The sequence below is a fragment of the Suricata suricatta genome, chromosome 2 (assembly GCF_006229205.1).
Source record: "Suricata suricatta isolate VVHF042 chromosome 2, meerkat_22Aug2017_6uvM2_HiC, whole genome shotgun sequence".
Classification (NCBI taxonomy): Eukaryota; Metazoa; Chordata; class Mammalia; order Carnivora; family Herpestidae; genus Suricata; species Suricata suricatta.
The window spans coordinates 74,341,935-74,364,144 of NC_043701.1; the positions used below are offsets into that span (position 1 = coordinate 74,341,935).

Below are 22,210 nucleotides of genomic sequence, written 5' to 3' on the forward strand. Positions count from 1 at the left end.
ATACTAACAGGCAGGGCATACACAAGAGAGAAGAATGTCATTTTAAAATTAAGGAGAATAAAGCTATTATTATACTACTGAATTGAATTTCTTTTAAATTCTAATTAAATTTCCTTTCCAAGGAAGCCTGCTTCCTCCTGCACTTGTTAAGTGGAAGAGAAAGTCAGACTAGGACCTTAATTACTTGTCAATGCAGAAGCAGAGAAAGGAAGGGAAAGAACTAAAAAGAAAACTGAAGGGTTACATTTGGTCTAAGTATAATTTTAGCAATCCTACTTCCAAATTACATCCAAAATCTAGGTATTTCTCTCCCCTCTCTGGCCTGCAATCTACTTCAGGCCACCATAAGCCTTTTCACCTGGGTTACGACAACAGCTGGTCCCTGTTTCCAATTTTAACTTCTCTTCTCCATTCACCAAACCAATTACACACAGAGAAATGATCTTAACACTTAATGTGGATACTCATTCCTTTATTAAGACCCTGCACCCCTTGAAGTAAAATCCTAACTCCTCACCATGACCCCCACCTCCTTCAAAAGCCTCTCTTCTCCATCTCCCCTCACTCAACACAGCTCCAAGCATACAAGCCTTACGACATAATCTAGGATACACCAAGTTTGCCACCTCAGGAAATACGGAAGCCTTTTCTATCCCTAATCCCACCAGGGCAGGCTCTTTGTCACCCCTAAAATCTCAGCCTAGATAAAACATCCTCAGAGAGGACCTGACCACCATAGCCTTCCCTGACTGCCATATTTAAAGTAAAATTTCCCTCCTTGCCATTCTACCATATTCTTTGATTCTTTCATAATACATTTTTAATTAATTTAATTAATTTCATCAATAATTTCTTTTTTTTTTACCTTCTTTTCTACTTTCCTTCCTTCCCTTCTTCTCCATCTTACTCTTTGGACTAAGGATCCTAAGAGGGACAAGATCTTGCGTTTCCAATTCGTTATTGAAAACTTAGAGCCCAACGCAGTGCCATGTAGTAGATACTGGCTAAAACTGTTAAAATCAATGAACCTGCAAGAAATGGCCAACCTGGAAAGAAACTTAGGCCAGAATGTTTTAGTCCTGAATCAACTCTTAATTTACGGGCAAAACTAATTTCTAATTTGCCAGCAGAGAACGTCCTTTCAAAGATACATCCTATTAACTAATATCTTCTGAATGAATGATGCCACACATTAAATGAATCTTTGAAAATAGCTGCATATGCTCATTTGCTTATTCTTATATTAAAAATTTGATCCCCATCTTCTTTAGGAAAAAAAAATATCTTACTGTGCCTAATTGATGAAAGCACTTAAACTAAAACCAAAAAAAACCCCACCTCAATTTATTTAAATTTTTACTGATCAGATTTATCTAAGTTCTGAAGATTGGACTTGACTCCCATAATGTCCGTTCCCTCCTTACCAATGTTACATCCCATACATAATTATAATTTTTATTTCTAATAATACCTTTAAATATTACCATATTCATCAAATTTAGGATGTCATTAATTGTAAGAAGTTAGTGTTATTCTGTTATTTTATGTAGCATTAAGGAATTTAATAGGACACTCCAGGGGTGCCTGGGTGGCTCAGTCAATTAAAGCTTTTGACTTTAACTCAGGTCATGATCTCATGGTTTGTGAGTTTGAACTCTGCATGGGGTTCTGTGCTGACCACTCAGAGGTTGGAACCTGCTTTGGATTCTGTGTCTCCCTCTCTTTCTGCTCTCCAGCCCCTCACTCATGTGCTCTCTCTCTCTCAAGGATAAATAAACATTAAAATTTTAATTTAAAAAATAGGACAGTCCATATACAGCTGGGACTTAAAGGGCTACAGCCTCAGTTGTAACAAGCACATGCCCTAGGGAAAGTGACAGCAAGAGAACCTGTGTGTCTCAACCCTGGCATCAGGTAAAGGGAGGGGGAAAATCTCCCTGAGAATCTGAACCACAGGCAGTACTCATGCAGGTCTGAACTATACATTCACACTGTCAGCATGCTTCAAAAACTCCTAGACAAATAATTTAATGTGCAGTGATCTCAGGTTAATAGTGTCCCCAGTGAATGACAGCAGCAAACACAAATCCTGCAAGAAGTGACTTCGATCCATACCCACAGCAACTGTAAGATGGCACTGATTGTATGATTTACCTCACTTTCAGAATTCTGAGAGAAAAACGTGCATCTTAGAATTAATGACATTACATATGTTTTTTTTTAAGTTTTATTTTCTAATTTATTTTTGAGCAACAGAGAGAGACAGTGCAAGCAGGGAAGGGTCAGAGAGAGAGGGAGACACAGAATCCGAAGCCGGCTCCAGGCTCTGAGCTAGCTGTCAGCACAGAGCCTGACGTGGGGCTCGAACCCACGAACCGTGAGATCATGACCTGAGCCGAAGCTGGACGCTTAACCAGCTGAGCCACCCAGGCGCCCCATGTTTTCTAATCATTCATTCATTGCTGGTTCACAGCAATTTTCTCTGAATGGTCATCAGGTACCCAGAGATCTCAGTGGATATTATTAGTCTGCAGCGTCTACTGGAATTTCTGTGCATACATCACACCATCCGTGAATAATGACAATTTTGCTTGTTTTTCATATAACTTTTATTTCTTTTTTCTCTTCTTTTATTATTCTTACTCTTATTTATTTCTTTGTGCTTATTATCTAGAATCAGTTCAATACTCAACAGAAATGATGCCATCAGACATACTTGTTTCATTCATCATTTTAAGGAATGCTTTTCACGTTGCACCATTAACAATGATGCTTCCTATATATCTCTGGTATATACTTCTTTATTGAGTTAAGAAAATCAATTCTTGCTCCTATTTTTATGAGTTTTTGTCATGAATCATATGTAATTAATGTTTTTCACCATCTATTAATATAAAATGCTTCTTCCTTTCAATTTGTTGATATGGTTATATTAATAGATTTCCTAATGTTAACCATCTTTGCATTCATGGGATAAAGCCAGTAAGTTCAAGATTTCTTTAATCTGATGATATTTTTCACATGGATTTGTTTAGCTAATAATTTATCTAGACCTTCTGCACCTATGATTTAGGTTAAACGGCTTTATAATTTTCCTTTCTCATCTACATGTCTTGTTCTGGCATCAAAGTTACACTAGCCTCGTAAGATGAACTCACAACTGCTATACATATTTTTTCCATTCTCTGCAATAATTTCTATAAGAGAAGTTGTCTCTTTCATGAAGTTTTAGTAGAACCTGTCTGTGAAATTATCTGGACTCTGCGGGTTTTGCTTGTTTATGTGTGTATATAAGGGTGGGGGTAGAGATTTTAAGCTTTGGATTCAATTCCTTTAACTCAAGTTTTCATCCTCTTAAGTGAGAGTTTTAGCCTAGGATACTGTCTATGTCGTTCAAGTTTTACAATTTATTATTATGAAGCTGTACTTTTAAAAAATAAACTATTTTTATCTGTAGCAATTTTTTCTTATTCTTTTTTGACTCCTGATTAAACTTGCAAAATCTCAGTTACTTATTAGTCTTTTCAAAGAATTAGTTTATGGGTTATCGAGCCTCTGCTTTTTACGTTTATTTTCTATTCAATTACTTTTTGCTGTTTATTATTTCCTTATTATACTTCATTTACTCTGTTGTTCTTTTTCTAACTTCTTAATTTGGATGTTTCATTCATTATCTTCAGCAATTTTTCATATCTTCTACCAGACACCCTAGTGGTATCACTGAACAAGGATTTGTTTTTAATGTGAAGTAACTCAGTTTTGGGAAGAGTGCACCTTTTAGTTCACAGAGTTTTATAAATTCAGATCCCAGGGGCACCTGAGGGTGAGGTTTGAGATTCTGACTTCTATGGGGGAGATGCTTTCCCCCAGCTCAGAAACTAGGCAGAAGTAGAAAAGCTTTGTTTCCCTATGTTGGTGGACATATTCTTTCTCTGGTACACCTTTCCACCGAGAAAAACTGGAAAAGAATCTGAGCTCAAAACTTCATTCTGTGTTTGCTCAAACATTAACTATTCAAAAAAGACTTATATGAATAATCATTTAAATAGCATGCCCTATGATTCTAACAGAATATTTTATATCCCCGAATAATATTTATCCAACTGGTATATTAGATATTTTGTTTATCTGTTATCATCTGCATCTTTCCCCTCCCCTTGATAAAATTTAAGCTCTGAGAGGAAGGCCTGTATTATGCTTGCATGACCATCAGGCAAGACTTCTCAGTTTATTAGTCACATATTTTAAGGCAAAAGCAGAAACTTTACCAAAAATTAAGAGAGAATACAGTTATTGCTTTCCTCTGAACAATGGTAGATACTTATTCTCAGAGGACATCTTTGTGGGTATGAAATAGATCATATGAACAAAGCATACTAAAAACACACAGGTACACTATAAAGAAACTATTATGCCATGAACATCCATGGCAGCACAACTGAGGGCCAGAACCACAGAAGCCCTTTGCTCTGAGTCTCACTCTAATTACCCATGCCTCATCTCTGCCAGAGATTAACTATTATTCTGACTTATAAAAATTCCCTCGTTTTTTCTTTTGGCTCTACCAACAATGTACAATGTTCCCAACAATACACTTCAGTATTTCCTGATTTCCAAATATACATAGGTTCATAACATTAAAATGCTCTACTCACAGAATAGTATAACATGTATTCAATTTTAAGTAAAGTCTATCACTGTATAGAAATCAGGGATCTGATGAGTATTATAGATTGCAATAAATTACCATCCACACTCTCATAAATCTAATAAAATCGGACAGTTGCAAGAATATACAAAACAACATATAATAAAGATATTGACCTTTTGTACAAAGATGCTTTGTAGTGATATTTTTATCTTCCAAATCATGGAGCATCACATAACTGATTAGGGGCCTGGGCAAGAGGGGAAATGAACTACAGATTAAAATGGTTCCCTATATCTTACACAAAATACTCATTTGGTCTAAAGAACCAAGTATTAACTTGATGGGGAAAATTATCATCAGATATAAAATATGTTAGCCTTAAGAACCTACTTTATTGTCACTGCCCACCTAGGACATTCTAGAAAATGTTTTGAATTAGCAGATATAAGAAAAGTACAACTAAAATTAAAACTTTTCCAGAATATTAGCTATGTTGTAGGACACACAGGAAGCTATTTTAAAAATATACACACACATACACACCCTTATATTCAACAGTGTCAATGAAAGGCATATCAGATGATACAGAACGTAACATTTCTAGCAACTTAAAAAAAAGACTCAAACCTTTCAAGTTCTTTCTTTTGTCCTCCAAAGGCAATCACAGTTCTAATTGCTGCTAAGACCTCTTCAGCTACTGCTCCAGCTTTTGCATATGCCAAGAGTTCTTTATCAGTAAATGAAGATAGTATCTGTTTAAAAATGCAATTTCAGATAATTTAAAAATTTGAACAAGTTAATTTTATCTTTTGTAAAATAAAAACAAATATATACCCCAATGTTTGTATGTTAATGCATATATAGAATATATGTCTTTCAACTCATCTTTGGTCGTGATATTCTATTTTTTTCCAAATATTTATTTAAATTCTAGTTTGTTAACATATAGTGCAATGTTGGTTTCAGGATTTGAATTCAGTGGTTCATCACTTACATACAACACCCACTGCTCATCACAAGTTCCCTCATCAGTACCCATCATCCATCTAGTCCATTCCCCACCCACCTCCCTCCATCAACCTTCAGTCTGTTCTCTATCTTTAAGAGTCTCTCATGGTTTTTACCCAAAGGATACAAAAATGTACTCGAAGGGGTACATGCATCCTAATGTTTATAGCAGCATTTTCAACAATAGCCAAATTATGGAAAGAGCTCAAATTCCCACTGACTGATGAATGGATAAGGAAGAAGTGGTATACATATACAATGAACTATTACTCAGCCATCAAAAAAATGAAATCTTGTCATTTGCAATGAGATGGATTGAGCTAGAATGTATTTTGCTAAGCAAAACAAGTCAGTCAGAGAAAGACAAATATATGATTTCACTCATGTGGAATTTAAGAAACAAAACAGATGAATATATGGGAGGGGGAAAAGAGAGGGAAATGATGTTCTAGTTTAAGTATATATATTCACTCTGTTAACCACTTCAAATTCTTCTTTGAGATGGCATATGATAAATTAAATTAAAATTTTTATTTTTTTTCACCAATTACCTCATGGATCCTCATCTAAATAAAACTCAGACTCTGAGGAGATCTTAAATTTCAGAAAAAAAGGTATATACCATTATCACAAATAAAACAGGAAGAAAAAGCATTAATTACCTCAAAGAACTATGGTATGAACTGAACAGAGCCATTGCTAATTGTCCTCTGGAACGAAAGTGTAAGGTGGGAGGCCAGCCACTGACACATAGACTGGGCTCCCCAGAGGTCCTCTTATGAAACTCTGATCAAAGGACCATGGATACTATTTGTACCTGGAATGCCTATGTAGTAAGCCACCTAAGGGTTACATGTAAGCAATTAATAATAAAGTATTATATTCTTTCAATAAGTAATTTATAGGTATTTGTGGACTCCCTTATATAAGTAGTATCAGTGAAAAGTCCTAAGTGGTTTTGATGTTAACAGCACATTTCTTCTTTTGTTGTGTGTGAAACAAAAGGGAGCTGTGATGATCAAGACACTGAGATGCTGAGTTAACAAATGCTTGACCATTCTACTGTAAGGAAACTCTGGTTAACCTGATTGATTTAGGACCCGGTTTGCGCAAGCTGACCAACCACTGGTAAGACTGAGACCAGAGTAAAATGGGAAGAATTTTTGCAGATGTGCAAAAGGGATCAAGAGTGAACAAAAGTAACCTCTGTGTGACAACATACCCAGAATCTCTCCCCCTCCACGCCCATCATTCTTATGCTGCCATTTAATGAATGTAAATCCCATGAAGAGGCATGATTCTTGAATACACATGCTCAGAAGAGATAGCACCTCCCTTTTTTTCTTTATCCAGCTTATTCCATTCAACCTACATACCCTGTGACATCTTGACCCCTTATCCTTAAATATACCAAACTGTGGGCACCAAGGTGGCTCAGTCGGCTAAGCTTTCGACTTTGGCTCAGGTCATGATCTCACAGTTCATGAATTTGAGCCTCACACTTGGCTCTGTGCTAACAGCTCAGAGCCTGGAGCCTGTTTCAGATTCTGTGTCTCCTTCTGCCTTTCCTCTACTCATGCTCTATCTCTATCAAAAATAAATATTTAAAAAAATTTAAAAATATACATATACCCAACTGCAGCCCTTCGGGGAGGCAGATTTGAGAAATTTTCTTGTGCATCCTCGCTTGACGCCCTGTAATGAAACCCTTTTTCTCTGCCACAAAATCAGTGTCAGTGTTTGGCTTGCTGAGCACCAGGCAACAGACCCTTGTCCAGTAACAAGAATGGGTGAGTGAAGACAAATGAAAGTCTATTAACTATGTTCTATCTACAGATATGGTGCTATGTGTACCTATCTTCTTTGGTACCCAAAACAATAATCCAATAATGCACTAGACCTTCTTAGCTTCTCAAAGCAACTACAAAGAAGCAAAATTTGCCATACAAAATATGTCCCTACACATATTAACTTGTTATTTTTAAAAAACTGCAAACACAAGTGCTCCAAGAACAAAGCAGAAGTTATTAGCCTTCTGTAAGACACATATAATGTATAGGGGAAATTTCCATTTGTTTTGTTTGTTTTTGTTGTTTTGATAGAAAGAGTGCATGAGCAAAGAAAGGAGAGGGCCAGAGGGAGAGACAGAGACAATCTTAAGCAGGCTTCATGCTTAGCATGGAACCTGACACAGGGCTCAATCCCATGACCCTGGAATCATGACCTGAGCCAAAATCAAGAGTTGGATGCTCAACTGATTGAGTCACCCAGGCATCCATGGAAATCTCCATTTGGAAGAGTATTTCCCTGATGAACCAAGACAAGGGGGATGACTTTGTAATCTCTAAAAACTCTTTTCAAAGGAGAAGACAGCCAAATACTTAAATCTGCATAACAACCTCACCCTTGTTTACTTTGCCTTTCCTGACAGGCTCCCATAACTAAACCCCCACCCCAAACATCTTTCGTCTTTAGCTGAAGGTGGTATTTAAGGTGATGACATCAATCGTTTGGGGCAGTTATTCAGTCTTCCTTGGTCCCTCCCATGTACACAGGAAGTATACATTATAAAACACTTGTTATTCTAGTGTTAACTATCCTACATCAATTTAATTATTAAATCAACCAGAGAACCTCGAAGGAAGACAGGAAAACTTTCTACCCCTACCAGGTCTTCCTAGGGTTTCTCTGCCACACTTGATAAAATCATTCATAGTGCTGTGTCTGCATTAGGGTGGTCATTGCCATCCCCGAACAAATAGCTCTGCATAATGTAAGAGACTCAGGCAATATGCTTCAGCTATTTTTCTCTGTTCCCTTCGAAACCTTATCCCACAGTGATCACCCATAATGGAGGCAACCAAATACAAAAGATTCACAGAAATATTTTGGAATTTGGAGTTTCAAAATAAGCTATTTTAAAATACTGTTGATATATCAAGTACCATACCAATTACTTCAATAAACCTGGATTTTTTTTCTCTTCTAGGACCTTCCATAAATACATATATATATATATATATATATACATGTATATATATATATATACATGCTGATGCAAGATTATGGTGAGTCTTAAGTGTTTGTTTTGAAGAGATCATGTCTGTTGAAAGAAAAAAAAAATCTCCAAACTATTCTCAGGAATATGAAAAGTGAACTTTTACTATCCCTCTAATATAAAATTATGGAATGGTGATACTTCCATTATTACAAATAACTGCATAAAGTATTACTAACTCATCCTTTTTTCCAAAGACAGCTAATTTCTTTTTTTAATTTAAACGTTTTATTTATTTTTGAGAGATGGAGAGCGAGTGAGCGAGCATGAATGGGGAGGGGCAGAGAGAGAAGGAGACACAGAATCTGAGCTGTCAGCACAGAGCCCGAAGCGGAGCTTCAACCCACAAACTGTGAGATTGTGACCTGAGCCAAAGTTGGATGCTTAACCAATTCGGCCACCCAGGAGCCTCCAAAGATGGCTAATTTCTTAAAACCCAATTATATTTGTTTGAGACATATGAGATTGCTATTTTAGTAAGTTAAAAGATGGTGTAACATAGGCAATTTTATATTATTCAAACTAATATATTCAGAAGCAATATTTCTGACCAGATATTTTCATCTTCATCTTTTTCCCATTTTTCCATTTCTCAGTGTAGGTTTTTGTTTTGTATTGAGATAATTATATAGAGTTTACGTTTTTTAACTTTTTCTTTCAAGATAACCGTAGACTCATGTGCAGTTTTAGGAAATAACAGAGACAATGGATCTAAAATGGAGGCACCTGTGCCAAGCCTCAAGCCAGCAAACCAAGACTTAATATCTAACCTAACTGCAGTTTCAGCCTTTCCCAGGAATGTGACATTTAACCAGTCTGAAATGACTTGATCAGTACTAATGAAGTCCTCAGCATGTCCTTCCCCCCAGGGAAGGTGATCTTGACTGAAACAATCTCCTTTGCTGGAAACTTTCTGTCCTCTTCTGCTGATAAAAACCTTCCATATTGTACAGCTCCTTGGAGAGCCTTTCTGTTTGTAGATAAGATGCTGCCTGATTCATGCCTCAATGAATAAAGCCAATTAGATCTTCAAATTCATTCAGTTACATTTTGTTTTTTAACATACTCTTCATCTAGCGTTCCCCAAGAATAACATTTTGAAAACTAGAGAACACTATCCCAATCAGGAATTTAACATTTAACATTCATTTGTCAATGTTATTTTATATGCACACTTATGTGCATGTGGTTAGTTCTAAGCAATGCTATCATCTCTGTACCTTCACGTGACCAGTCATGATACTGAACAATTCCACCACAAGGATCCTTTGGTGCAACTCTTTCTAGCCACAGCCACTGCTTGCCTTGCCTTTTGCTTTTCCTTTCCTCCCCACCCCTTACCCCTGAAAACCACTAATCTCTTTTATGTATAAATTTTATCATTTCAAGAATACTTTATATAAGCTAATTCATAAGGTGATGTGACCGTTTTGGATTGGCTTTTGTCACACAGTATAATTTCTGTGGAAGTTCATCTGGGTTGTTCTGTATATTACTAGTTCTTTCCGAGGTAGTATTCCATGGTATAAATGTTCCAGTTTAACCATTCACACGTTGAAGAATATCTGGGGTTGTTTCAGTTTTGAGTCATTACAAATAAACCTGCTATAAACATTTGAATAGAGGTTCTGAGTGAACATAATTTTCTATTCTCTCAGATAAATGCCAAAGAATACTGAATTATATGTTTAGCTTTACAAGAAACTGCAAAACTATTTTCCAGAGTGCCCTACCAATTTACATTGCCACCAATAATTGAGGAGTTATTCAGTTTCTCTGCATCTCACCAGTATTTGGGGTTTAATTTTTTTTTATTTTAACAATTCTGATAGATGTGTAGTGACATCTCACTGTAGTTTAATTTTGTTCTTTCCTGATGGTTAATGATGCTGAACAACTTTTCATGTGTTTACTTGCCATCCATATATCCTTTTTGATGAACTGTTGGTTCATGTCTTTTGTCCACTCTAATTGTTTATTTTTAAGGATTGAGCTTTTCTTGTCAAGCCTAAGAACTTCTTGCATAGCACAGATCCCAACAAGTTTCTCCTGTGCTTTCCTCTCAAAGTTTTATAGCTTTATATCTTTTTTTTTTAATGTTTTATTTATTTTTGAGACAGAGAGATTCAGAGCATGAGGAGGGAGGGGCAGAGAGAGAGGGAGACACAGAATCTGAAGCAGCCTCCAGGCTCTGAGCTATCAGCACAGAGCCTGATGCGGGGCTCGAACCCAAGAATGTGAGATCATGACCTGAGCTGAAGTCGGACACTTAACCGACTGAGCCACCCAGGCGCCCCTATAGCTTTATATCGTACATGAAAGTCTATAATCCATTTTTTAATTTTTATATGGTGTGAGGTTTAAGGTAAGGGCTTTTCCCCCTATGCCTGTGGATATCCAAATGCTCTAGGACATTTGTTGAAAAGTTTATTCTTCCTTCATTGATTTGCTTTGTATCTTCACCAAAAATTATCTGGGCATATTTTTGTAAGTCTATTTCTGGGTTCTCTGTTTTCTTTCACTGATCTATGAGTCTATCTTTCTGCTGGTATACCATAGCAATATAGTAAGCTTTGATACCACATAGACTTATTCTTCTCACTTTATTCTTTGTCAAGATTGTTTCAGTTTTTCTAGGCCTGGTGTCTTTCCACAGAAATTTTAGAATACCTTGCTTGTCTATGTCCATAAGAAAATCCTACTAGAATATTTTTACAGGAAGTGCCTTCTATCTATCTACATACATATCAGTTTGGGAAGAACTGACATCTTTACTACGTGGAGCCTTCTAATCCATGAACATACCATGTCTCTCCAATGCTTCAGCCTTGATTTCTTTCATCAGCATTTAATAATTGTTACCATCAGATCTGATATATGTTTTGTGAAGTGTATACCTAAGTATTACCTTATTTGTAGTGATTACAAATGGTATTAATTTTAACTTATTATTTACATTTTGGTTTATGCATATTTACTGTTACTGTGTAGAAATGTAATTGATCTGGTAACTTACGACCTTTCCAAACTCAATTATTAGTTCTAGAAGTTTGTTTATATGTTTATAGATTCCTTGGGATTTTCTACATAAAAAATTATGTTATTTGTAAATAGATAAAATTTTTATTCTTTTCTGATGTATATGCCTTTTATTTTTCCTGCCTTCTTGTAGTGACTAGAAGCTCTAGTACTTTGTTGAAAAGAGTAGGGAGAGCAGACTTACTTGCCTTCCTTATTCCCAATTTTAGGGAGGAAGCATTCAGACTTTTACCATTAAACATGATATTAGCTATAGGGTTTTTGCAGATGATCTTTATCAAGTTGAGGTAATATCTCACAATTCTTGACTTGCTGAGAGGTTTTATAGTTATTGATTTTTGTGTTTTTTAATCACAATGGGTGTTGGATACTAACAAATGTTTTTCCTGTGTCAGCTGATAGGATCATATGGTTTTTCTTCTTTACCCTGTTGATACAGTAAATTACACTGATTGATTTTCAAATATTGAGCTAGCCTTGCCTGGCTGGAACAAATCCCACTTGGTCATGGTATAGCATTCTTTTTATATATCGCTGGATTTGGTTTGCTAATACAGTTGGCCCTTCAACAATATGAAAGGGATGCTGACACCTTACACAGGCAAATGTCTAAAGATTTATTTTTAAGTAATCTCTATACCCAACATGGGGCTCAAACTCAACCATGAGATCAAGAGCAAGATGCTCTACTGACTGAGCCATCCAGGCTGCCTAACTTTTGACTCTCCAAAAACTTAACTACTAATAGCCAACTGTTGACTAGAGGCTTTACTGATAACATAAACAGTCAATTAACACAGACATTGTATGTTATATGTATTATACACTGTATTACAATAATGTAAGCTAGAGAAAAGAAAATATTAAGAAAATCATGGGTGCCTGTTTGGGATTCATTCTGCCCTTCAATCACTCATGTGTTCTCAACTCTCTGAAAATAAATAAATAAATAAACTTGGAAAAAAAAAAAAAGAAATGCTTCCAAGTTTTGCACTGGTTCACCTCAATCCAGGGAACAGGGTTCAATCAATAATATGGAAATAGGATATAATCTATATAAAATTGGAGTGCCTGGGTGGCTCAGGTGGTTTGAGTGTCCTACCCTTGATTTCAATTCATGTCATGACCTCATGGTTCTTGGGACCAAGCCCCACATTGGGCTCCAACTGACTGTGAAGGGCCTGCTTGGGATTCATCCCCACCTCTCTCTTTCTCTGCCCCTTCCTCCCTCACAAGCCTGTGCTCGCTCTCTCAAAATAAATAAGTGAACTTAAAAAAAAGTGCATGGTCTTAAAAAAAAAAAAAGAAAAGAAAATCCTGAGGAAGAGAAAATACATTTACTGTACTATACTTACAAAAAAAAAAATCTTAGTAGTAGTGAACATATGCAGTTCAAAGCCAGTGCTGTTCAGGGGTCAACTATATGCTACTGAGGATTTTTTCTTTCAGTCCATGAAAGGTATTGGCACACAGTTTTCTTTTTTATATTGTCTTTGTTATCTAGATTGGGTATCAAACAAACACTAGCCTCATAAAATGAGTTGGGAAGTGATCCTTATTCTGCAATAAGAGAAAGTATTCTTTATTCTGGAAGGGATTATATAAATTCATGTTAATTCTTCTTTAAATGTTTGGCAGAATTTTTCATCAGAATCGTTTGGGCCTGGGGAATTCCTTCTCAGAGTTCTGATGTCACAAAATAAATTTAATAACTCTAAGGCCATTCAAATTGTCTAGTTCACCTTAGTTGAGTTTAGCAGTTTGCTGTTATCAAGGCCGTTTCTCTCAAACTTTTCAAATTTATAAGTGTAAATTTTTTTGTAGTATTCCCTTATTAACCTTTTAATCTCTGCAGATTTACAGTAATATCCTTTAATTCATTCTTGATATCATAATCTGTTTTTTTGTTAGTCTTACTAATTTTATTGACTTTTTTGAATAACCAGCTTTCTGTTTCATTGATTTTCTCTATTATTTTCCTAGTTTCAATTTCACGGATTTCTGCCCTAACCTTTTTGTTTACTTGTTTGCCTTGCTTTAATTTTGTTCTTCTTTTCCTAGTTTCTTGAGGTAGAAACTTATTGATTTGAGACCTTTCCTCATTTTTTTATTTAAAAACTTTTAATGTTTATTTTTGTGAAACAGACAGATAGAAGTGAGTGGGGGAGGGGCAGAAAGAGAGGGAGCCACAGAATCTGAAGCAGGCTCCAGGCTCCAAGCTGGCAGCATAGAGCCAGACATGTGGCTGGAACTCATGAACCATGAGATCGTGACCTGAGCCAACACTGGGATGCTTAACAGACTGAGCCACCGAGACACCTCAGAGCTTTCCTCATTTCTAATATAGATATTTAACACTGGGGCGCCTGGGTGGCTCAGATGGTTAAGCGTCGGACTTCGCCTCAGGTCATGATCTCACTGCTTGTGGGTTCGAGCCCCATGTCGGGCTCTGGGTTGACAGCAAGCTCAGAGCCTGGAGCCTGTTTCCAGTTCTGTGTCTCCTTCTCTCTCTGCCCTTCCCCCTCTCATGCTCTGTCTCTCTCTGTATCAAAAATAAAATAAAACATTTTAAAAAATAGATATTTAACACTATAAATTTCCCTCAGCATCTCTTTAAGCTGAATCCCAAAATATGTTGACAGTTTTTGTTTTCATTTAGCTATACATGTTTTTTCATCTGAAACTTCCTTTATTTTAAATTGTATTTTAAATTATTTAAATTATTTTAAATTGTATTAACTCCCACATTTAGAGATTTTCTCATTGTCATTCTTTTACTTTTTCTAGTATGACACTGCACTTTATGTCTTCAATTCTTTTAAATTTATTGAGGTTTGTTTTATGGCCCAGGATATGACCTATATTGGTGAATGTTTAAAGTCGATTATGCTGTTGTTGGATAGAGTGTTTTATAAATGTCAATTAGGTCCTATTGGTTGACTCTTTTATTAGATATTCTATATTCTAGCTGATTTTTTGTATAGTAGTTTTATCAGTACTAAGAAGAGAGTGTTGATGACTTCAACTGTTACTGTTGAATTAATTTTTCTACTTCTCCCTTCAACTCTCTCACCTTTCACTTCATGTACTTGGAGGCTGTTATTGGGTGCATACACATTTAGGATCAAGATGTCTTCTGCCCATTTATTCACTAGATCATTCATTTTTCATGTATGGAGTTTAGTGAGCTCCTTGTATATTTTGGATACTAGCCCTTTATCTGATATGCCATTTGCCACTATCTTTTCCCATTCTGTCGGTTGCCTGTTGGTTTTTTGATTGTTTCCTTTACCTTGCAGAAGCTTTTTATCTTGATGAGGTCCCAGCAGTTCATTTTTGTTCTTGATTCTTGCCTCTGGGGATGTGTATTCTTTTTATAGTAACTTTCTTTGTTCTGAAGTCTAAATTATCATATATTAATACAGCTATTTTTTAGTTAATGTTTGTATGGTATATCTTTTCTCATCCTGTTACCTCCACTCTACCAATGTTATTGAATTTGAAGTTTCTTTGAAACAGCATATCGTTCATTGTTTTTAATCCACTGTTAATTTCTCTTATGATTGCCATATTTAAACTGTTTATCTTTTAGTTAATTAATGATAGTGATTAAGTCCACCATTTTACCATCTGTTTTCTATTTGTTTCCTCTAGTTCTCATTACTCTGCTTTTCTTTTTTTGCCTTCCTGTAAGTCACCTGATCAAGTTTTAGGTTTCCATCTTAATTTATTTATAGTGCTCAATATATCTTTTTGTTTGGGTTTCCCAATGATTGCTTTGGTTATTATAATATTCATATGTGACTTACTAAAAACTTATAAAAACTGGTATCATCATTTCACCACTTATAATTTTTGGTTCAATCATCAAATGTGACTTCAAGATCTCCTGGGGAAAAGGAAAGCTATTGTATGTGTCCAAATTTCTGTTCTTTCTGCTCTCTTACTGATGTTCCAATATTCCTGTTATTGTGTCCTTCCTCCTTGAAGAGCTTCATGCAGCCAGACCTTAACACTGGGTGTGCTAGTGGAACATTCTCTCAGTTTTCTTGATTTGAGAATGCTTTAGTTTTCCCATCACTGCTGTTTTACCAGATACAGTGTATAGTTGACAGTTCTTTTCTTTGAGCACTTGAAAAACATTTTGCGAGTTCCTTCCAGCCTTTAAGGTTTCAGTTAAGAAATATATTAAAATTGGGATGCCTTGGTGGCTCATTCGGTTAAACGTCCGGCTTTGGCTCAGGTCATGATCTCACAGTTCATGGGTTCAAGCCCCATGTCAGGCTCTGTGCTGACAGCTAGCTCAGAGTCTGGAGCCTGTCTTCAGATTCTGTGACTCCCTTTCTCTCTGACCCTTCCCCTGCTCATACTATCTCTCTCTCTAAAATAAATAAAACATTTAAAAAATTTTTTTAAAAAGAAAGAAATATATTGTCATTCAAATTAGTATTCCCTTATAGAATATGGGTTGTTTCTCTCTGGCTGATTCAAGATGTTTTTCCTTTGTCTTTAGCTTTCAATAGTTTCATTATGATGCATTTTAGCATGAATCTCTTTGAGTTTATCCTGTTTGGGGTTAGCTCAGCTACTTGGACGTGAAGGTTTAGATATAAGATTTAATTGAGGGTTAGTTCCCACACTCCTTCCACCCTACTCTCTTCCTCAACTTCTTTTGGGACTCACTCGTGACAAATGTTGGAATTTCTGGGGGTTTTTTTTCCCACAGATCCCCTGAGGCTCTTTTCATTTTCTCTCTGTTTCAGAGTAGGCGAATTCTATTATTCTATCTACAGGTACACTGATTCTATTCAGTCATCTCCACTCAATGAGATTGAGCCCATCCACCATGACTTCTATTTCTGCTGTTGTATCTTTCAGTTCTCTCATTTAATTTCATTCTGTTTTTGTAACTTCTACTTCATTGCTGGTATTAGCTATTTTTTCCTTTTGTTTCACGAGAATTTGAAATTGATTAGTGAAGCATTTTTAAGGCAGCTATTTCAAAATCCATGTCTAATAATTCTTTTTAAATTTTTTTAATGTTTATTTGTTTTTGAGAGACAGAGAGACAGAAAGTAAATGGGGGAGGGAAGAGAATAGGGAGACAGAATCTGAAGCAGGCTCCAGGGCTCGAACCCACAAACCATGAGATCACAACCTTAGCCAAAATCAAACACTTAACTGACAGAGCTACCCAAGCGGCACCTGACTCTTTCAAAAAAAAATTTTTTTTCATGTCAAATAATTCTAACATCTCATTTATCTCAGTGTTGGTGTTAATTAATTTCTTTTACTCATTCAAGTGGTGATTTTCCTCATTCTTGGGATGACAAGTGACCTTTTATTGTATCCTAGATATTTTGTCTAATATGCTATGAGAATTTAAATCTTTAATTTCAGCAAATAGTTGCTTTGTTTGGCCTACTTTTGTGAACTGTGGTTCAAGTGGCAGTTTCATATTTAGAGCCTTTATATATTATTTTGGTCAGTGTGGTTTATCTGGAGCTGCCAGTACTTCCGATGGCCTCCGCGTCTGCTTTCTGAGGAAGTGGAAGTGGTTTCTAAAAGGTCAGACCACCAGGTATCTCTGGCTGCAGGTAGCAGGTGGTGGTTTCCCCTACCTGTGCCCTCTAGCTGCCCCAGTGTCTCTGGATGGAAGATGTCAGTTGCCAGTGACTGGTCTAAAGAGGCTTCCTAGACTGGGAAGCTTGTTGTAACTAGGGGCCATCCTGTTCTTCCTTCTTGACCCTATTGGAGGGAAGAGCCTCAGGCTCACAGGGACAAAGAAGCTTCCAAGACGGGCCACATTTCTTTTGTTAACATGACTGATTACCAGAGAATTTTAAAAATTCATTTCAAATCTTACCAAAACTTTATGGCAGAGTGAGGATTAAAACTAAGGTCTCCACAAATAAGCCTATGACTCCATTTATTAAATAAACAGTATCTGAAGCAAAGCATAATTACTAAAATATTAACTTGCTGTTTTCCTAACATAACTAGAACAGACACCAAAACATTTTAAACAGTCTTTCAACAAATACTGAAATGAATAGTTTGCCACCTGACTTGCTTAATATTCTAGTAAACAGAAAAATCAATTAACCCACAAGCCAAGTATTTCAGCTGACTAATAGAGAAATGCAATTTAACCACCAAGAACCTCATTTGAACAGTTACTCTCAGCAACATATTAACAGACTCCTCAGAATCTCAAATTCTTCCTGTGCTAAATAGGATAATACCTAAACTTCAGAAGGGTAGTATGTACTTTCCTGATACAGTTCAGTAAATGGTAGTTATTGTTTGCAATATCAAAACTATATCCATCCTACAGGGTAAAATTTCTAAAATTTTTTAATGTTTATTTATTTTTGAGTGGTGGGGGAGAGCAGAGAGAGGGAGATGCAGAATCTGAAGCAGGCTCTAGGCTCAGAGCTGTCAGTCCACAGCCTGATGCGGGGCTTGAACCCACAAACTGTGAGATCACATCCTGAGCTAAAGTTGGACACTTAACTGATCGAGCCACCCAGGTGCCCCTAAAATTTCTTAATACTTACCATCTGGTCTATTTTGTGTTAGGTTTGACTTTGGTTGGCTCTCCAATATTTTATATTTGGCCAAATGAATTTGTAATGCTTTCTCTAAGTTGTATTGAATCCAACAGAAATTAGAAACTGGACCAATCTCTAACACCAACCATTCTTACATCAAATCAGTTTAAAAGAAACACTATATCCAGCCTTGAAAGGGAAAATAAGTTTCCCAAGATCATCAGAGGTCTGTGTGCAGAGGTGGGGAGGGCAACTGGTACTACTTTCCTCTGAGATTGGGAAGGAGAACTTCAGGCATAGGATTTACAAGCACCTGTAAAGTATTCTTTGAAAATAATGTTCATACCAATGGATTTAAATATGTTAAACATTAGAGAGCCATTTATAACACTGACACAACTGTTAAATCAATTTACAAATTAAACAAAAGCTAAAAAACTTTAAATTCAACAATGTTAGCTGAATGGGACATACGTGTTGTTCACTGAACTTGAATCTCTAGTTGAAGTTCTGTTTGTGAATATGGAATCATCTACAAAGAACACAGCTCTCTGAGAGTTGAGCATGCCTTTTATATGAAATCAGGGGAAGAGATATGAGAGCTACATCCTTCTAGCTCATATCTTGCCCAAATAATCACATGGCCCAGAACAGCATGGAGTCCTGGCAGGGGTAGGACTTACTGAGGTTACACCCACTTATTCCCACTAATTTTGATCAGATGATTTAAAACCAACTATCAAGAACAGAGGCAGGGTCATAATGTGACAAAAACAGCTTTCCACCATGGGAGGGGAGAAGTGGGGACAGTTTAAAAATCTGAACTTATATGCTTTACCCACCTTTGCCCAGAGAGCAGCTGATACTCCAAGAACAGGGCTGATGGCCAAAATCACAAGGGTTAGCTTCCAACCACGTGTAAATCCCACTATAAAACCGGTGAAAAATGTTGCCAATGACTGAAAGAATATTCCAATTTTGTCACCAATTCCTTCATTAATTTTGGAGACATCACTAAAAGAACAGATAGCATTACAAATGAACGTTAGAATTGCAAGCACAGAAATTTCCTCCAGAATCCAGATAGTTGCTGTGTTGTTTTGAGTACAGGGTAATTAGTTTACATCTAGGACTTTTCTTGGAAATGTCCTCAGAAAGCACCATGTTGTTAGTCTACTGGACCACTCTCAGAGGACTTTTTGAGTCTAGCGGGGCTCCCTTATCCATTGCTAGTCATGCAAGTCCTCTCATGCCCTGCCATGGTGGTGGAAACAAAAGGACGCATAAGGCATGGCTGCTGCTCAGAAGGAATTTAGACTTCTAATTACTCCCGAGTTATGCACTCACATCTCAGAACAGATATGACATCCACTTTCATCTAACTAAGACCAAGAACCGTGTCCCAGTTAGACACAAAACCAGATACTTACTCCGTGAGCCGGGTGTTGAGCTCTCCAACGTCATGCACATCAAACCAGCCTACCTCCTGTCGCATTATAGCATGGAAAAATTGTTTTCTGATTCTCAGTATTTGCCTTCCAGCTGCTAGGCACCAGAATGAAACCTGGATGTAAGCAGCCACCAGCACGCCAGCGCCAATCCCACTGTAATAATAGGCATACCTGCAAAGCAACAAGAACACTACATGTACACTGTTTTCTGATCCCTGGGGCTTTCCCAAACAGACCAATCATATTAATGTTTTCAGTCATCCAGCTGTCTTTCCACCCTTAACAAATCAGGAGGGGTTGTAACAAACAGATTTGATGGTCAGCATCCAACTATGTCTGTGCCAACACAGTGGGTTGGTTAGGAGTGTGGTTTCTGCTTTGGCTCAAATCCCAGCTTTTCACTTAACTGCTGTGTAATCCTGGGCAAGGTGCCTAACCTTTCTAAACCTTTTCTAATCGGTGAAGCACAAGTAAGATTAATAATGCCTCAGAGCAGGACCTGCACTTGGGTCGGTGCCTGGAACACAGTAAGCTTCAGAGGATAAGCCAGATAGTGAATGACTTGTGTGGTGCCTTGAGGCATCACAGCATCAAATAAGACCTACCACTGCACTCCTGTCTACTTCTATTGCCTCAGGATCCTTGATGAGCACTTTAAGGTGGTTTCTGCACCTTGGAGAATAGAGAGAAGGGACTGAACCTGTCAGAAAGTGGAATCAAGACATGGAAACTGTCTCCTGACGTTGGGGCGATTAATCTGGCAGAACGTACTGCCAAATAAAAGTTATTTTTATTTTGCCTGCCCAACTAGCCTTTGTGAGTTATCCTAAAATGCTTAATGAATCAAATAGCACTCCTTCCTGTTTAAACTCTAACAATAAAAAACATGACCATCTTCTAAAACTGGACCCTTGATTATCTAGAAATAGTGAGTTTATGTTTCTTTGCTCTGAGACTTTATATTTTAAAAAGGCAAACAACTCTCATACTTTACTAGCCAAATTCTTTTTAGGTTAAACACATTCCAATTTTCCCATTTTTAAAATGCATTACCTGCCATCTTCAAATAAAAAGGGTGGTATGAAACTTGCAGGAGTTATAAAGATGGCCATGTAACAGCCGGGTGGTAATGGAGGTTACTGTTTACAACTCTGTGTTCAAGCCAGCTGGAATCTTGGTAAAAACACCTTCCCTACCCTATTCCTTAGGATTACAATATACTTATCTGAGAAGATATAATTAGAATACTAAACTTTAGTTAATAGGTAATTTAGCAATTAATTATTATCCAAGTGTTAAAGACATAGCAAGAAACAGCTAAAACAAACAAACAAAAAAAACCCCATTTGGGGTATCTGGGTAGCTCAGTCAGTTAAGCGTCTGACTTTGGCTCAGGTCATGATTTCAGTTTGTGGGTTTGAGCCCTGCTTCGGGCTCTGTGCTGACAGCCTGGAGCTGCCCTCTGATTCTGTGTCTCCCTCTCTCTCTCTACCCCTCCCCCTCGTGTTCTGTCTCTCGCTCTCTCAAAAATAAACATTAAAAGAAATGTTTAAAAACCCATTTAACAAGTAGAATGCTTGAAAAAGACTTAATGTATTCTTAACCATTATTCCATGTTAATTCAAACAAAATATTCTTATACTTAAGCATTTGTAAGATGATCACAAGGCACTGTTTCATTTTCCTCAATACAAAAAAAAAATGCTTTTCCCTAGGAATATTTGAAGAGCTTGCTTCTTATCTTTCAACATATGATCAAGATTCTCTATTTTCTTCAAATCAGATTATTTACAGGATAATATGAAATACATTGTCTTCTGATTAACAAACTTATACCTTTGGACATCTTTTATAAGCTGTTCTAGGGAGCAAACTTCAAGATATATAAATCATTAACAAAAACTTCCTGGGTTAAATCAAGGTCAGAGGAACTATATTTATACTGGGATGTTTTGTTTCATTATTTAGAATTTGGTGCTGTGTTAAAGGAAAAAATTGTGTTGACTGGTCTCATCATATCATGACTAGAAAAATCCAGGAGGCAAACTATTACAAAGCCATTGAAATTTGTGATTCTTAATTTAAGCACATTAAAAAAAACACTTTGAACTTCTCTAATTTCACTGTATATGATATTCTAGATTTACAATGCATATATAAATCTGATCTAGGCTTAACCTTAATTTTAGTTCATCTTATGCAGCAAATTATTTTCTCAAAAAATAAGAAAATTTTACACTGTATCCTCCTAGAAAACTAACAATGGTATTGCTTTCAAAAGTTTGACTCTTTATTATAATAATGCAATATTTTAAACACTGCTATAAGTGGATACAGAAAGCTTAACAATAGTAAGGAAAATGTCTAATTACGTGGTCATTTCCTCCTCCAGACGGTTGATGAAATATGTATCGTTGAAAACACCTAGATCGCCACAAAACAAACATAT

The 22,210-nt window shown here is 36.5% G+C and overlaps 1 protein-coding gene across 1 annotated transcript in view; it reads right to left on the reverse strand.

The window, feature by feature from the left end:
• The window catches only part of ABCB1 (ATP binding cassette subfamily B member 1), a 108,715-nt gene that overhangs the window by 55,881 nt on the left and 30,624 nt on the right, over positions 1-22,210 (reverse strand). Inside the window, exons 5-8 of the mRNA XM_029928262.1 lie at positions 22,134-22,185; positions 19,741-19,932; positions 19,153-19,324; positions 5,279-5,403 (exon numbers count right to left, since the gene is read on the reverse strand). Of these exons, the coding sequence (XP_029784122.1) occupies positions 5,279-5,403; positions 19,153-19,324; positions 19,741-19,932; positions 22,134-22,185 (541 nt within the window). The remainder of the gene's footprint in view (positions 1-5,278; positions 5,404-19,152; positions 19,325-19,740; positions 19,933-22,133; positions 22,186-22,210) is intronic.